Source organism: Barbus barbus, assembly GCF_936440315.1.
Source record: "Barbus barbus genome assembly, chromosome: 14".
Lineage (NCBI taxonomy): Eukaryota > Metazoa > Chordata > Actinopteri > Cypriniformes > Cyprinidae > Barbus > Barbus barbus.
Window position 1 is genome coordinate 8,152,323 of NC_136742.1, and position 14,229 is coordinate 8,166,551.

At 37.3% G+C, this 14,229-nt stretch overlaps 2 protein-coding genes across 3 annotated transcripts; one reads left to right on the forward strand and one right to left on the reverse strand.

Annotated features, from left to right (window-relative positions):
• The first annotated feature begins 1,069 nt into the window (after nt 1-1,069).
• On the forward strand, nt 1,070-7,157 carry LOC306880429 (protein RD3-like). Of its 2 annotated transcripts, XR_013785071.1 has the most exons (4): nt 1,070-1,236; nt 3,816-4,144; nt 5,472-6,264; nt 6,469-7,157. XR_013785071.1 is itself a non-coding variant. In XM_079433925.1 (3 exons), the coding sequence occupies exons 2-3, from the start codon at nt 3,861-3,863 to the stop codon at nt 5,836-5,838; spliced, it is 651 nt and encodes a 216-aa protein (XP_079290051.1). In that variant the 5' UTR covers nt 1,081-1,236; nt 3,816-3,860; the 3' UTR covers nt 5,839-6,633. The 2 variants fall into 2 exon arrangements, 1 of the variants encoding a protein (XP_079290051.1); XM_079433925.1 differs by having other exon boundaries at nt 1,081-1,236; nt 5,472-6,633.
• On the reverse strand, nt 6,626-9,549 carry LOC306880430 (uncharacterized protein). Its single transcript, XM_079433926.1, has 7 exons — nt 9,328-9,549; nt 9,044-9,095; nt 8,791-8,937; nt 8,570-8,628; nt 8,308-8,397; nt 8,075-8,167; nt 6,626-7,850 (listed from the first exon to the last, which is right to left on the reverse strand). Exons 1-7 carry the CDS (start codon nt 9,328-9,330, stop codon nt 7,800-7,802), a joined length of 495 nt encoding a protein of 164 aa, XP_079290052.1. The 5' UTR covers nt 9,331-9,549; the 3' UTR covers nt 6,626-7,799.
• Between the last annotated feature and the right edge of the window lie 4,680 nt (nt 9,550-14,229).

Sequence of the window (14,229 nt, forward strand, 5' to 3'; positions counted from 1 at the left end):
GTCGTTCATATAATGGCAGTCAATGGGACCCACGGCTTTGAGAGTAAAAAAAAAAACATACACAGACAAAACCAGATTAAACCCTGTGGCTTGTGACGATACATTGAGGTCTTAAGACACAAAATCGGTCTGTGCAAAAAACTGAACAGTATTTATATAATTTTTTACATTCTGATCCACCGCAATGTCCAACTGTCCTGAGCGCGTTCACAACAGCCGGCACGTGACGCGTCAACGTGCTCTGGCATAGTAGACACATGTGTGGAAGCGATCTGTCGCGCGTATACTTCACTCATTGTTTAGATTGCTACCGTGCATGCGTCTTCTATGACTATGACAGACTGGCGTAACGATATAACCTGCAAAAAAGGTCAGCGAAAATCCCTAGAAAAGTCGGTCTGTAAACACTGATAAACTGAGTATGCAAATCAACTTCGAGGACCAGTGTTATAACTTTAGCTATTTACAGCCATAATAGACCATCGGCATGCTGTGTAAGTGCATTTGACTCATTAAGGGACCAAACTCATGAGGGACTGGCCTCATGCATGTCATGATTTTACTGCTAAGCTGAGACATCTGCTTAGATTAAACCTTTTCCATCTGCTGTCCTCCAGTCCACTGCCGAGCTGCTAGGTCACTAAAACACGTCTGTCCAATCTGGTGGAGGAAACATGTCAACTTATATAAATACATTTTCAAAAAATATATAGCCCCACACATTTGGGATTTTTATTTACTTATGTATTTATTATTTAGTTAAACCCGTAAACATGGAAATTTAACATTATTTCTAGGCCACTAATCAAATCAGCATGTGAGCTCTTTGAACAAAAGGTCAGATTTCCTCACTTGCGCTGAAGCTTATGACTTCTGAAACATCCTCAAATCATGTTGGAAAATATGATCATGAGGTTTTAAGCTTTAATTGGGGTAAAAAGAAAATAAGGCCTCGATGTCAGCCTTGTACCAGATAACTTGTCTTAGTCACATGACCTCATAGCCCACACATGCTCGTAATCTGTTTATGCAGCGCATGACCCGTCCTCCTCCTTTCTTCTGCCCTCCCATCCCATCTGCCTTTCAGATGATGATGCATGTGGCAGAATAAGCTTGGGGAGCATTGCTATAGCAACCGCAAACAGAAAGGCACTTCAGAGCAATCTCAAAGAGGAAATGTGACCTGGACCATTACACATCTACAAGCCCTACAAGACAACCGGATCACTTCTAAAGGTAAGGAGATCGAGCAAATGAGGAATGATTAAAGAGGATATAGCAAAGGAGAATGGGGGAGGAGTGGGTGGATGGACGTCGAGGAAGACAATATTGGGAAAAACACAAGACTTCAGCACGTTTTGAGAAGTCAAACTTTGTATTTTGAGAATCACTGGCAGTGATTTAAAGAGATGTTAATGGTAACAGGTGGACATTGAGCATATTACTTTTAGTAATGTTTGTCAGTAGAGTGTTCAAAGCAAAATAGTCTCTTCTTGATGGATTAAATCATACATTTGCTTAATAACATTACTGCTTTGGTCAAATTTTAAGTAGTGAAATGGCTATTGTCTCCAAATGAATGTTCCTAAATCTTGGACATATTCTGAAAGTGTAACTGTTGCACTTTAATTCTGATCTGGTCTTCCATTTGAGGCAAGTTTATGGATGACATGTGTTTTAGTACTCTTTCTTTGAATACACAAACAATGAGACATTTCTCAAACTATCTTTTTTTTTTTCAGCAAAAGAAAGTCAGTCATACAGTTTTTGAACAACATTTTCATTTTTGGGTCAACTATCTATCTATTTCAGCTGCTCTTTATTCTGTATTCTCATTATCACATGACAGTGAACCCAAATGTGACATTCAAATGAGTAATTTAAGAAATTATGCTTTTTTTTTAGCAAAGTGGTTCTCGACTGGTGGAACGTGACCCAAAAATGGTCTGATGCAAAAAATACAATTAAATAAATAAATAAATCTAATTTGTAAGTAAAACAATGATTATTAGAGTACATTTTACAAGGAAATACATGTAAAGTCATTCCACTTACAAATTTCATGTTTGATTCAATATGTTACTGGCCATTTCTTTGTAATTATTTGTGAAATTTACTAGAGACTGGTTTAGAATAAAAATCATTTCAAAGAAAATCCTAAACCTGTGTGTGTGTGTGTGCGTGGTTAAATGCAACTAAATTGTTTGCATAGGTAGAACAGAAACTAAATAGGCTTTTCACCTTTTAAAAGTGAGGAACACTTTAAAGTTGTCCGTCAGTATTTTGGCATAACATCACTTTGTGGAATTTAGCCAAATGGACTTTTGTATAATAAACCGTTATTTGGCATGTTTGGTCAAAATATGGGTCAGCGTCCTTCACAAATTCACATTAGAACAGATTCGGTGTTGGAAATGAGCTGAGAGCTCGGTGCTGTGATGTCTGTCAGGTGTTAAAGAGCATCTGTGCTTTGAGGTTTAGGCTTGGTAACATTCAGCCACAACAACAATATGATGTTGCAAATGAGTAGGCTGTAACCTTAAAGGGATAGTCCCAGTATAAAGATTCTTTATTGGCATCTATACACTAGAGGTCTTCTCGGGTCCTAAAATCCGTACCTGACCCGAATCGACCCGAATCACTTCTTACCCGAACCTGATGTGCATAAATCATTTTTTTTTTAAAGACCCGATGAAATTAGACCCGACCCGACCGCATTTATTTTCTAACCCAACTGGACCCGAACGTAAACGGCATTGATGTGTGCACAGCCTGCAGCCCCGCATCGGTCCGGAAAAATCCCAGGGTCCTGCTGACTGATTTGGTCGCTGCTCCATTACTTTCATTCAGTTTATTTACTTATTTATTAACCTATTACTTTATATTTTTGCCTGATGGATACATGTTATTTCTGATTTTGGCCTTCAGTTGTAACCAGTGAATTTGAAATATAAACATGATAGTTTTATAAAAATTAAATCAATAGGTTAATAAATCGTGGATTTGCTAGTTTTGTCTGCAACGTTATTTACCTCATCTCCGGCGAAGGGCTTTTGCACACAAAAAAAGAAAAGCCTTGCATTGACACAAGTGAGTGGATTTTCCTGATGGATTTCATATCTATAAGATGGATTTCTGAGGTTACAAACGTTTGTTCCTTTTTTACGTGTGTTTCATACATGAACACACAAGTAGGCTACGCATTCGGAAAAGTTGAAAAGAATTCGGGTCTAATCGGGTCCATTTGGGAAAAGCACATTTATTTTAATTACCCAAGACCCGAGGCTGATAATACCGAACCCGACCCGTGTCCGAGGAGGCACTCAAAGAAGTTTTGGACCCGAACCCGCTCGGGTCTCGGGTCGGACCTCGGGTTTTCAGATCCAAGTGGACTCGTGAAGACCTCTACTATGGTTCCATGAAGAACCTTAAAACCCCATGCAACATTTCCATTGAACCTAGGTTCTTTAGATTATGAAAATGTTCTTTACACTAAAAAAACAGTGGTTATTTTAGCAACTGTTTGGTTCCTATATGGCATTGCTGCGAGTGAATGTTGGTAACCAAACCATTTCAGGTTCCATTGGATCCACTAAAATACCATGGAAGTCAATAGGACCCAAAACTGTTGGCAGATGATCACAGAATTTTGTGCACAAGCACTTTATGCCTAACTTCGAGGTGAAACTAATAACAAAAGGCATTAAATCTACAAAAACAAATCCCAAGATCCATTATCCATTGTACACCCAACATTTTTTTATACTGCTTTTTGTTTTGTGTATCCATGACGGCTTTTACTGCATCTCTAACAGATCAAACTGAAGGTGAGCAGCAGAGGGCCGGTGACAGCAGCGAGTATGTCGTGGTTCAGCTGGAACGAGCCGTACTATCGGAGCCCACGACGTGAGCCGTCTGAAGTGGTTACGGACACCCTGATGCTGGAGCTGAGCTGGCAGATGAAGGAGGCCGAGAGACAGCAGCGGGAGCGAGACAATGAGTATCGGCGGCTGAAGAGCGTGGATTACAGCTGGCTTATGAGCACCCCACGCAGCTCTCATGACATCAGCCAAGGAGAGAGACTCGGCCTTGAAGACCTGTGTATCAAAGTACCGCCATCATACTGTGGATCTGTAATACAAAGGTAAGACATTAAAGGTTAAAGGAGACATTCGTTGGGTGCTCCATGTTGCACGTTTTGTTTTCAGCATGAGGATGTTCGTCATCACAGGTTCAGGAGAGGGCGATCTGGGTAATTAGTTTACTAAGCCGTCTTTGTGATGTCACTACTAAGAAACACACAAAGACAGCCATGTTTTTTCTCTTGGTGAACTAAGCAGCTCTAACCTGCTGAAGTGATAATTGTAAATCGCACACAGGCCTCACGGATACACACCTGACAGATTCAGATGAGCCCCAACAGATGCTGTTCATTTTTGTTCAGGTAGCAACTGCATAGCAACTGATTTTTTTGTTCAGCCCCCAGGATAACCAACACCCATTACTTAAAGGGACAGTTCACCCAAAAATTTAATTTCTGTCATCATATATTCGCCCTCATGTTGTTGCAAAACTATATGATTTTTTTCTTCTTCTCTGGAACATAAAAATGTAAAACAAACATAATTTTTTTCCATCTAATGGAATTCGATGGTATCGGGTTGGTTACCAAAACACTTCTCCGAAGAAAGATTCATGCATGTTTTTAATGACATGATGGATTAATTAAACAAAGCAGGAGAAGGAAGATTAAGAAAACACTGATTCATTGATTTAATTGGAAAGATATGAAACTAGCTTGATAACCTATTTTAAGATTCCCTAAGAACATCTTAGTCTGTGGAGCAAGAGCGCATGGGTCCTGAGAGGCTGCGTTTACTCTGATGAGTCGAGTGCTTATGTTCTGCTCTCATAGGGACCACCGGTGATAATTCATCTGGGAAAGAGAGGCTGATGTTTTTGCGCTGTGTAAAATCAGTTTTAATAGGTGATAATAGGCACGCTTCTTCATCATTTTAGCCTACACGCACAAAAAAACAGCTCATAAGCATTAATATTTAAGCAGGTTTTTAGAATCCCTGATATGTCATGTAGGCCTACATTACGGAGATGTCTATTTGACGTCTGCAAGAAGTATTTTTTAGAGTGTTTGCTTATCTGCAATACATCTATAGGATGTTTCCCTTCAGATGTCGAATCGACGTCAATTAGATGTCTTTAAGGTGTTTATGATTTATAATGTATGTAAAACTGACATCTTATAGATGTCTGTCAGACGTTTGTAAACAGCAGATGCTTTCCAGATCAAATGAACTTTTACAGACATCTTGTGCTATCTGGGATGGACAGAAAGTTTTGATTTCGGAAATTTGTAATACATATATTACAAATAATTAATTAAAGCTGACATACGACGCTCCTTAGACAAAAGTGTTATTCAAAATGTTCCACACTCTCTCCTCTCTTCACAGGTTTCGGCAGGTGCTGATGGAGAATGAGCCTGAGGTGCAGGAGGTTTCCGGACTCTTTCGCTCCGTGCTTGTGGAAACACTTGAGCGTGTTCATGAGGAGCAGGAGACGCAGCGTCTGACCCACCAGTGGAACAACACACGCTCCATAAGCCTGTCGCTGATGAGCTTCAAGTCTCGAGTGCGGATCAACCCCTTCGGCAGTACCTTGGGACTGAAATCAAACAGTTACGGCTCGGAGGAAGATGGAGTAGATGTCAAGACTGTGTGTGGGGATGTTGAGAAGGGCCTTGGTCAGACAACAGAGAAAGCGCAGCGTGTATGGAGCATGCCGGAGATTCGGCACAATCGGATCAATGGGAAAGCTTGAGTGTGTTGCAGGATCTGGTCCAGTCAACGACTGTCTGATTTTCCCAGCATCACCTTCACTGTCAGTGTATTTATATTTCCAGAAGCATGGAGGGAAGAGGTACGTTGATAGTAGGAAATAAAACTTAAGCAAAACATCATAAATCAATAAATATGCTACAAGGACTACAGATCATAAAGCCACACTTTTCATTTTTGACAATGTGTGTTACTATCAGATTCAATTTGTACGACAAGTTATTCTGAAATAGTGCAGTCGGCTAATTTATCCTGTGAACTTTGGGAAATATTGGGTTTTAAACAGCTCTTCTGTTTTAAAATTGATATAAATATAATTAAAAAGAAAAATATGCTATCAAGTGCAGGTCAACTTTTGTAACATTGCCCCGTTGTATTTGGTGTGGAAATGTTCAGATGTTTGTGACTGGTAGAGTATTATTTATTTTTTGCTTGTTGTGTGGCATGGATGTGCAAGTGTATAAGTCAGGGGTGCCCCTGTTCCTGGAGATCTACCTTCCTGCAGAGTTCAGCTCCTACCCTGATCAGAAGCAACTAATTAGGATCTGAAGGAGCACTTGATAATTAAAGACAGGTGTGTTCGATCAGGGTTGGAACTGAACTCTGCAGGAAGGTAGAACTCCAGGAACAGGGTTGGGCACCCAAGTGACGAGTTGCTTTGCAAAAAAATAAATAATTTTATTTAATTACTTTTTGAGTTACAATCACTGTAACTAGAATGTAAATGTATAAAATCAATAAATGTTTTAATTTAATTGAAAAATAAAGATTAATGCTCATTTGCTTCTAGAGTTTGTGATTCTGAGACAGTAATATGTACCATATCTTATATTTTATGACAAATGCCTCTATAGTATCTGAAACCCATTTCTGATTATAATAAAAGTCATTATAAAGAGTAAAAGACCAAGCTTTCCTTGCTCATAGGAATGTTCCATACAAAAACTGCATCTGGAGTTTTGTTGCTTTTAGTTAAGGTCTTTTCACTTCCCACAAAATGGACCAAAAATATTGATTACGCATCAGCATATCCAAATGTTTGCCCAATGAAATGCCCTTAAAGTGTATGTTCTCTGCCCCAATACCACCTACCTTTGGCTAGCAATAGCAAGAAGCTTTTAGCTGTTTTGAAACAGAGACCTTCGATTTGTCTCGCCCTAATTTCCTGTTTCAGTAGCAAATATGCATGTCTTAATAATAATAAGCATACCTTAAAAACTATCTCAACTATTTTGTCAAATTTTAGAAAAATGTTTATGATGTATGTGGTATACATGTGATGTAAACTTTTTGGGATACTATAAAATAAAGGACACAAACCAGAAATTTATTTAACAGTATTGTCATCAGTACGGTCAGATGCACGTAACTCACAAAGGCAGATCAGAAGCTTTCAACTACCTGCCAGTGATGCCTCTGAATTTGGTTCAACACAGTAAATACACAAATTATCATGGGATAGAAACGCACCACTGGAAGAACACAACTACAATGTTGTTTCAATTTTGAATTGTTTTTGAGATATACAACCTTCATCTCCCTGGTCACAAACTGTACACGCATGATTTACATCCTTCTGAACAAAATCTGGACTGATTCTGTTATCTACTTGAGGTTTGCATAAAAAAAAAAAAAAAAAAAATACAATACTTTTTTTTTTTTTTTTTTTTACAATTTCAGTAACATATAACAATGTTACATCCAAGCTATAGTTCTCGTAGGGTACAGTTAATCAGACATAAAATAAGTATTTCAGGACACAGTCTGGAATTTAAACAAAGGAGGACAACCATCCACATAGTTGGTAAGGAACTATCAACATAACATCAGGAAACAACATTAATAGTTAAAGATGGTCTTTCCCTGAGTGGCAGTCAGGCGAATACAAAAAAAAAAAAAAAAAAAAAAAAGTAATTGCTTCTGCAGTTCCAAGTCTGGACTGAATCAGAAAGTGGAGTTTAGGAACTCCAGCAGCTCTGCTCTGTTTTTGTCCATCTGGTTAAAAAATAAAAAAGCAAGTCAATAAAAGAACTGTGCAAAACTGTTAACACGACTATAGTTAATCTGATTTACATTCGAGCATCATCTTCACCAGCCATCATAACTAGATAAGCAGCAGAGGAAAATATCCATTCCATGCTTTTATTTTAAAATCAAATGTTTAATTTGCTGTTTTTCTTTAGTGTATTTATGTGTAATCTGCACAATGAAAAACTCACCTGCTTGTCCTTCTTTGATTTTTTCACTTTCAGTTTAATCTTTTTCCCTGAAATCATACTGTACTTGCCAGTTTTCTTCTTTTCTTTAAGATACTGGGGATGACAGAAATGTATTCAGCTTTGCAATAATTGATTCAAAATAAAAATACACAAAAGCAAAGGGACTACCAACACATTGCCCCCGCCCCCAAAAAAGAGAAGTGTCCACTATGAAGTTGAGTTGAAATAAGTACCCTTGAAATTTGAACAGGTTCAGAGCTGTTGTCCTGCCCTTTGTGCCCCTTTTCCTTCTTCCGCTTACGTGTCTTTTCTTTTTTTCCTTTCTATAATAATAATAGTAAAAATAGCAACAAATTATGTACAGGTTTGCAACAATGTGATTTAATAAATCATGATTTTATTTTTGTGTGAATTCTCCCTTAATATTTGCTTATTCTGACAACTTTGGACAAAAGTACACAAATTTATCAAAAAAAAAAAAAAATAGCCAGGTACCTTTTTGCCATGTTTATCTTTGCTTTTTTTCGAAGACTTTCTTTGTTTTTTGCAAGAATCTAGCAGTGGAAGTACAAAACACATCGACATCTCTTGTTTAGATCTGCTCCATCACAAATCTTTATTTATTATAATTTCCTCTTTCCTGTTAATGAAGCACACATGCAAAATTCCCCTTTCATTCAATTTGTAAATAAATAACTGACTTTTATTGAACTTACCTGAGCTACTAGAGCTGGAGTTACTACGTGATGATGAACTGCTGGATGAAGACCGTGAAGAAGAAGAGGATGAGGAGGAGGATGAAGAACTGGAAGATGATGAGGATGATCTGCTTCGGCTTCTTGCTCGTTTCCGGTTTTCTCTTCCTGTTAATGTATGTATAAAGTCATAGCAGATCGTGATTCTGAGACAAACTGCAGATCCTCAGCTGTCCCAGCCTGGCAAGTGTCTCGGGCATCTAGAGAAACTCACCTCTGCTTTTTGTGCTAGACTCACTCCTCTCCACGCTGTCCCCTTTGGCAGACTGATAAATAACAAATAAAACCCTCAGCACCCAGATCTTTCAAGATTCAAATCTCTATATGATGCTAAAGAATGCCGTCAAGGTAAGTCTACAGTCAACTACTCATTTACTTCACAAATACGTTCAAATGTATCAATATCAAATGTTTAGAAACAAAAGTTTGTAAACATCAACCAATGAATTACAGCTTCATCTGAAGGCTGATTTTAATGTAAGAAGTTAAACACTTTACCATGTTTAAAACGTGGTCCGCGCGACCACAACAAAAAACGGAAACTCAGAGTAATAGCCCGATATGACTATAATCCGTGCTGCTTGGAATATAAATAACTAATTTTCATTTCTGTGATCGGTGCGTGTGAATCAATAAGATAAACACCACTGCGCGGCCATCTTGTTTACGTCATACAGACAAACTATATTATCCGGGTACTGTTTAGCAGCGCAGGCGCGTGTCCGACAAACACAAATAAAAGTCCTGAATTATCTGCTGTGAATATTACATTATTCAAGTATAAAAAATAATTTCAGTTAGTTTTTGAAGCAGCACGTAGACGGCGTCAGCACATTTGTTTAAAGTCATAATTATATATCACATTATTATTTAATTCACATAACTCTTTAAATAAAAAAAGACCTTATCTAATGAAGGCTTTGGCTTTCTGGGCCTGAACACGTACATGGAAAAACAGATAGCCTACTCCCAGACAAGATATTCCACCAATTTTGAATAGGCATTTTTATTCAGGTGAGGTACGTGCGTGTTGTGTCAAAGATTATAGATACAAAAAAGGACTTTGGTTATGTTTTTCTTTTGCCACACGAGCAACTCTAATAAGTCAGTTTCCACAACTAACTGTACCCACTGTGTATAAATTATAGGCCTATATGTAAAAAAAAAAAGTTTATTTGTTGTTAATTTAGCACAACATATTTCCTCTGTAATACACGGCTTTCCCAACAGAGCGCGCCCACGACTAAATGATAAATGTTGGACATTTCCCCTGACGGTCTTCATTTGTGGTGGCAAGTGGTGTCCCTCTACTTTACAACAGTTGAAATAAACTTTAAATACCAATAAATTATAAAATATTTGCATGCTTGTATTCTGTAGGGTAAACACAATTTGTGCACTGTTAATAGTTAAATTTTTTTAATATATATTTAATTGAGTTTAAGCGATTGCATGTGTAACAAAATATGCATGTTCCCGCCATACCTTAGAGAGGTATAATGGAATGTAATCGCAACAATATAACATTTTTAACACAAATAAAGTGGTTATAATGTGAATATAGATTTTATTTAACATGTATAATTTTATTAAATTGTTCTAAAAAATACATATTTTGTTATATTTAAGAAAAAAGTTGTGTCCCCCAAATTCATGTCTGTGGTGTTACCACAATGGATTTTGCCCCTTTAAAAAGAGGGGGAAATCTATTTGGACTACTTCCTGTGTGTAAAGGTTACTGCAGGTGCTGGTTGATCTGAGGGGTGCATGGGGAGTACATACTTTCTTATGAATTTTCTTAAGTTTAGCTAAATTTCTGACAATTTCATGTGCCACACTTTAATAGTCTGTTGTCGCATATGTTGATAACTATGCATTTATCAAAATTTTGATTAAAATATGTAAAATCCGCAACTTACTTCCAAAATGTCCCCTGATCTTGAAATCATCATGATGGCAGCCTGTATTTTAGAAAAGTCTGTATTTAGGCTAATTTGTCTGTGGTGTTACCACAGAGCCTATAGTAACTTGCAATATGAAGTCTGTGGTGTTACTTCAAAATGACATAGACATAAGTGGCTGTGTCACCAGTGTTTGATTGAAATGATTTAAAAATCTAAATGTTCTTAAGCTTTCATTTTAATAGATATAGCATATTAAACTAATTTTAAATGCATAGCAATATATTTTATTAGAAAAAAACAAACAAGCATTTTTACAAATTCTGCCTCTCAGTTGCCACCCCAATTGAAGAATGATCCAGTCACTGAAAGCATTGTCATTATTGAAATATTTAAATCTCTTCTGTCATGCCTGAAAATAAGTCGACAATGTAGGCTATTGAGATTGGGTTACAGTTTATGTCAATGTATAATGAAGAGTGCATATGTATAGCCTCACGTCACAGAAGTCAGTTAATTCTCAGCACATAGAGACTCCTTCACCTAGATATCACACTATAGAGACTGTGTCTGCCCCCGAAACTAGAAAATACAGAAAACGTTCAAACCAAATTAAGAGTAACAATCTAATTGATTTTCAACAAATAAAAAATGTTTACAATACAGAGAAACAATTGATAAAACTTGGCTTACTGAATATCAGATCCCTTTCTACAAAAGCACTTTTTGTAAATGATTTAATCAAAGATCATAACCTAGATTTGCTCTGTTTGACAGAATCATGGCTAAAACCAGATGAATACATTACTTTAAATGAGTCTACCCCCCAAGATTATAAAAATGAGCCACATCCAAAAATAAATCCCCTGTGATGTTTGTACTGGCTACTGTATACAGGCCACCAGGGCACCATACAGACGTTATTAAATAATTTGCTGTTTGTCTATCTGAGTTAGTACTGGCTGCAGACAAAGTCTTAATTTTTGGTGATTTTAATATCCTTGTCGATACTGAAAAACATGCATTCATAGACATTCTGAACTCTATTGGGGTTAGACAACACGTTTCAGGACCTACTCATTGTCGAAATCATACTCTAGATTTAATTCTGTCACATGTAATTGATGTTAGTGGTGTTGAAATTCTGCAGCAAAGCGATGATATCTCAGATCATTATCTAGTTTTGTGTAAACTCCATATAGCTAAAACTGTAAATTCTACTCCTTATTACAAGTATGGTAAAACCATCACTTCTACCACAAAAGACTGCTTTGTAAGTAATCTTCCTGATTTATCTAAATTCCTCAGCATATCCAACAGCGCATACAAACTTCAAGATGTAACAGAAACTATGGACTCTCTCTTTTCTAGCACTTTAGATACAGTTGCTCCTTTACGCTTAAGGAAGATTAAAGAAAACAGTCTGACTCTGTGGAATAATGAGGACACTCACAGCCTAAAGAAAGCAGCCCTGAAAATGGAGCGCAGCTGGAGGAAAACAAAACTAGAGGTATTTCGTATAGCTTAGCGGGAAAGTATACCCTATCCTACAGAAAAGCATTAAAAACTGCTAGATCTGATTACTTTTAATCTCTTCTAGAAGAAAACAATATAGTATTTTTCAATATTGGTATTTATTCAATATAGTGGCTAAATTAACGAAAAATAAAGCATCAACAGGTGTCGGCATTCCCCGAGAGCACAGCAGTAATGACTTTACTTTACTTCCAAGATTGATACTATCAGAGATAAAATTGTAATCATGCAGCCGTCAACTACAGTATCGCATCAGATAGTGCACTATAGCTCCCCTGAGGAACAATTCCACTCATTCTCTACTATAGGAGAGGAAGAATTGTATAAACTTGTTAAATCATCTAAACCAACAACATGTGTGTTAGACCCTATTCCATCTAAACTACTAAAAGAGCTGCTTCCAGAAGTCATAGATCCTCTTTTGGCTATTAATTCGTCATTGTCATTAGGATATGTCCACAAAACCTTCAAATTGGCTGTAATTAAGCCTCTCATTAAAAAACCACATCTTGACCCCAAATATCTAGTTAATTACAGACCGATCTCAAATCTCCCTTTTCTGTCAAAGATACTAGAAAAGGTAGTATCCTCACAATTATATTCCTTCTTAGAGAAAAATGGTATCTGTGAGGAATTCCAGTCAGGATTTAGACCGTTTCATAGTACTGAGACTGCTCTCATTAGAGTTACAAATGACCTGCTTCTATCATCTGATCCTGGTTGTATCTCTTTATTAGTGCTACTGGATCTTAGCGCTGCGTTCGACACTCTCGACCACAACATTATTTTGAATAGACTAGAACACTTTGTTGGCATTAGTGGAAGTGCCTTAGCATAGTTCAAATCGTACTTATCTGACCGCCATCAATTCGTAGCAGTGAATGAAGAGGTATCATATCGATCACAAGTGCAGTACGGAGTACCTCAAGGCTCAGTACTAGGGCCGTTACCTTTCACGCTTTACATGTTACCCTTGGGAGATATTATCAGGAGACATGGTGTTATGCTATGCATTTAAATTGAGAAACTAACGGAATGCATAGTCGATATAAAAAACTGGATGACGAGTAACTTCTTACTGCTAAATTCTGAAAAAACAGAGCTGTTAATTATCAGACCTAAAAACCCCACATGTAATAACCTAGAACACTATCTAACACTTGACGGCTGCTCTGTCATTTCTTCTTCATCAGTTAGGAACCTAGATGTGCTGTTTGATAGCAATCTTTAATTTGAAAGCCATCTTTTTAGCATCTGTAAAACTGCGTTTTTCCATCTCAAAAACATATCTAAATGCTCTCAACGTCAAATGCAGAAATGCTAATTCATGCATTTATGACCTCAAGGTTAGACTATTGTAATGCTTTATTGGGTGGTTGTTCTGCACGCTTGATCAACAAACTACAGCTGATTCAAAATGGAGCAGCTAGAGTTCTTACTAAAACCAGGAAGTATGACCATATTAGCCTGGTTCTGTCAACACTGCATTGGCTCCCTATCAAACATCAAATAGATTTTAAAATCTTGTTAACTACTTATAAAGCCCTGAATGGCTTAGCTCCTCAGTACCCGAGCGAGCTCTTATCACATTATAGTCCTCCACGTCCGCTGCGTTCTGGCCGTTTGATAATACCTAGAATATCATAATCGACTGCGGGCGGCAGATCCTTTTCCTATTTAGCACCCAAACTCTGGAACAATCTACCTAACGCTGTTCGGGAGGCAGACACACTCTGTCAGTTTAAATCTACAAACCCGATTCCAAAAAAGTTGGGACACTGTACAAATTGTGAATAAAAACAGAATGCAATGATGTGGAAGTTTCAAATTTCAATATTTTATTCAGAATACAACATAGATGACATATCAAATGTTTAAACTGAGAAAATGTATCATTTTAAGGGAAAAATAAGTTTATTTTAATTTTCATGGCATCAACACATCTCAAAAAAGTTGGGACAAG